The following is a 2,909-nucleotide window of genomic DNA, read 5'->3' on the forward strand; positions in this document are numbered from 1 at the left end:
AAGTCAGTTTGCCACAAGGTATGCCCTAAGATAACAATGCATTAATATGTTCACTAAGAAAGTCAATAACAAAGGACTGAAAGTCAATAATTGATCCAAGACATATAGTTATCAACAACAAAACTTCCATGATGTTTTTGCACTAGTTCAATCAAATGAAATATAGGAACTACAAGCTTGTCAACTAAGCGATTTCAACAAGTTACTTGTATTTTGGAAATGATGATATTTATTTATAGCATGAGGAAAAATATTGTAAATAATACAATTTTAGGAATAGCACTGGTGCTTCAATTTTCTAGTCATCAAATAGTATTCATATGATTTTGTTTCACACGCTTCAAGTAAAAATTTCTTCATGTAAATTCTCTTAAAACTTCCCTTTTGTTATACAGACTGTGCATGGTGCTAGTTTCCCGGATGGTTTCTTGAATCATGGTATAATATCCATTGGATCTTGTATTCATTCATTGCACTGTGCATGGAGCTAGTTTCGTGTCAGTCTTATACCTTGAGTCAACATATGGCTTTGCATCATCAATTAGGTGACACCAGACATTTCTTCATGCGCAGCACTTCACCTGTACTCCAAACTTTTCATCAAATGGTTGCAATTTACAACAAACTTTGCTCGACCTACTTACAAACTTTAGTTATAAGATTCTTCAATTGTTGGTTTGTCCTGCTCAATCAACCAACTAATTAGATGCACTCACACAATTCACAAATTTAATAATTGTTTTGACTCATCAAAATTAGGGAACTTAAAATATCATGTCTTTATACTTAGAGTTTCTCACACCTAGTAAGTAACTAGCCAAGAAAAACAAGGGGAAATTACATACTAAATATCCTTCTATTTTATCCCATTTGTCATGATATCTAAATGCACTAAGTAGAAAAAACTTAAACTGAAGCAAGTTATTTTTGCATAAAATGCGCAATAGTGTCATATGATTCAGAATTTAACACCATTAAGACATATTTCAACATGTAATAATGCCATCATTAAGTTAGTAATATGACTAAGTCAAATGAGTTCAACAAAATTACAACAAAAATCACCCCATTTTCCAACTCATAAAGTTCATAACATTTGAAGCCTGGATAATTTCAAAGTTCATATTTTAACCATCTATCAAAACCAAGATTGTACGATAAAGCAATATCCAATCGACTTCTAAAGCAGAAAGTTTCAGATGTGTTTGTCAAGATAGCAGAACTATCAGTTACATACCTATCTAGACAAGAATCCATAATTCGAAATGGCAATCTCAAAGGCATTTAGCCTTTCTCCGTGACCGAACCCATTGCGATCGTACGATGATATTTCATTTATGTCGAGATCAACACAGACTTTCACAAGAGCCTCCCCAACTCGTTGAGCAGCTTCCTAAAACAATATTTCACCAACACATAAGAAAAATCCGAAGTGCAATGTAACGAAAGTTGTTTCCCCTTCCGAGTACAGAATCTAAAATGAGGTGGACTCTACTTACAGCAGTACTACAAGGAGGATTTTCTCGGAACGATTTCTGCAGCGTACTTCCGTAGAACAAACACTTCTTATTTTGATCATCTACCAGCATTGCATACAATTGCTTATCGGAGCAAAATACCGAAAGCCTTGGATGTGTTGCTGTTCCATTAAACTGAAAAAATAAAAAATGCAGGACAAAAATAATAATATTAATAACAAATAGAGGGAAAAAATCACAGTTAAATTGTATTTGTGGTACCTTTTTCTGCATTTTTCTGTTTCGAATTTTGGCACTTTCTTTTCTAGCATTTGCCCTAGCTTTGATAACTAACGGTTTCCTAATAAAACCTGCAATGAAATTTGAATCTTACTATAAGCAATTTCAAAATTCATATTGGGTAGATTTGAGTTATGTAAAACTTACTTCTAGTTTGTGCTTGTTGGAAGGAAATTAAGGGTTTTGTGATGTTTCCGAAGAAAGAAGAAGTCTTAAATTGAAGTAATTCGAACGGATTCGCTACTTGAATCATAATGTAAGACCCTCAAGCGCTGTGTCAGCTGTGAAGAGTGAGAATGAAATTGAAGTTAGGAATAACAATTTGTTTGCTTTAGAGAGAAATCGCGGTGCGGGACGGAGGGTTACGGTAGGAAATTGCGCTGGAATTGCATCCTCGCACCAGGAGAAGGGAAGGAAAATCTGAAGAAAGGAATGAAAATGTAAAACATGAATGAATTTCTCGCTGCTTCTGGCCGCCCACAATCGACTCCTCCCCCTTTATCCGGTCAGATTGTTCTTTAATTTTTTTTAATTTTAGAGTGAAGCTTCATTTTAGTCTCTCATAAAATCGAAAGGGATTGAGTGACTTTAAGAATAAGGTAACTTTGTGACTTTTCCTCTATTCCTCTAAACCAACTTTTCTCTTTCAAGATATATTTTATTTTAATCATTCATTTTTCTTTCATTTTGGCTAAAGTCACAAAGTCAGATGCATAGTAAAGTCTCCGAATCCAATCCCATAAAAGAAAAAAAAATCTCTATTAAATTCCTTATAAAATTTAACCGAGGTATATTATTCTCTCTATTAATATTTTTTTATACCGATTTTTTTTTTACTTTTGAAGGACTACTAGTGAAGACTCATTTTAGTCCCTCATAAAAAAGAGAAAGTCCAAATTAGTCCCTGAGAAAAAAGTCTCTATTTAATCCCTTACAAAATTTAACTGAGCCACATTTTTTAATATTTTTTTCAAACGATTTTTTTTCGTATTTTTAAACTATGACTGGACTTGACAAGATAGACATGCTTTCAGAAATTGAGTACGGATCAGAGGTTTAGTTCCTTTGCACATAGTCTTCAGAGTCTATGTTTCCACCAAAAGTTGGTTCCCTAGATGTGAAACATTAAAATTTTATCCATAAACATGTGTA

At 33.4% G+C, this 2,909-nt stretch overlaps 1 protein-coding gene across 1 annotated transcript; it reads right to left on the reverse strand.

The window, feature by feature from the left end:
• Positions 1–206: 206 nt before the first annotated feature.
• Positions 207–2,313, reverse strand: LOC131646450 (uncharacterized). The gene is made up of 5 exons (XM_058916479.1): positions 1,905–2,313; positions 1,740–1,828; positions 1,500–1,652; positions 1,238–1,393; positions 207–682 (listed from the first exon to the last, which is right to left on the reverse strand). Exons 1-4 carry the CDS (start codon positions 2,008–2,010, stop codon positions 1,238–1,240), a joined length of 504 nt encoding a protein of 167 aa, XP_058772462.1. The 5' UTR covers positions 2,011–2,313; the 3' UTR covers positions 207–682.
• Between the last annotated feature and the right edge of the window lie 596 nt (positions 2,314–2,909).

This window comes from Vicia villosa, linkage group LG2 (assembly GCF_029867415.1).
Source record: "Vicia villosa cultivar HV-30 ecotype Madison, WI linkage group LG2, Vvil1.0, whole genome shotgun sequence".
Classification (NCBI taxonomy): domain Eukaryota; kingdom Viridiplantae; phylum Streptophyta; class Magnoliopsida; order Fabales; family Fabaceae; genus Vicia; species Vicia villosa.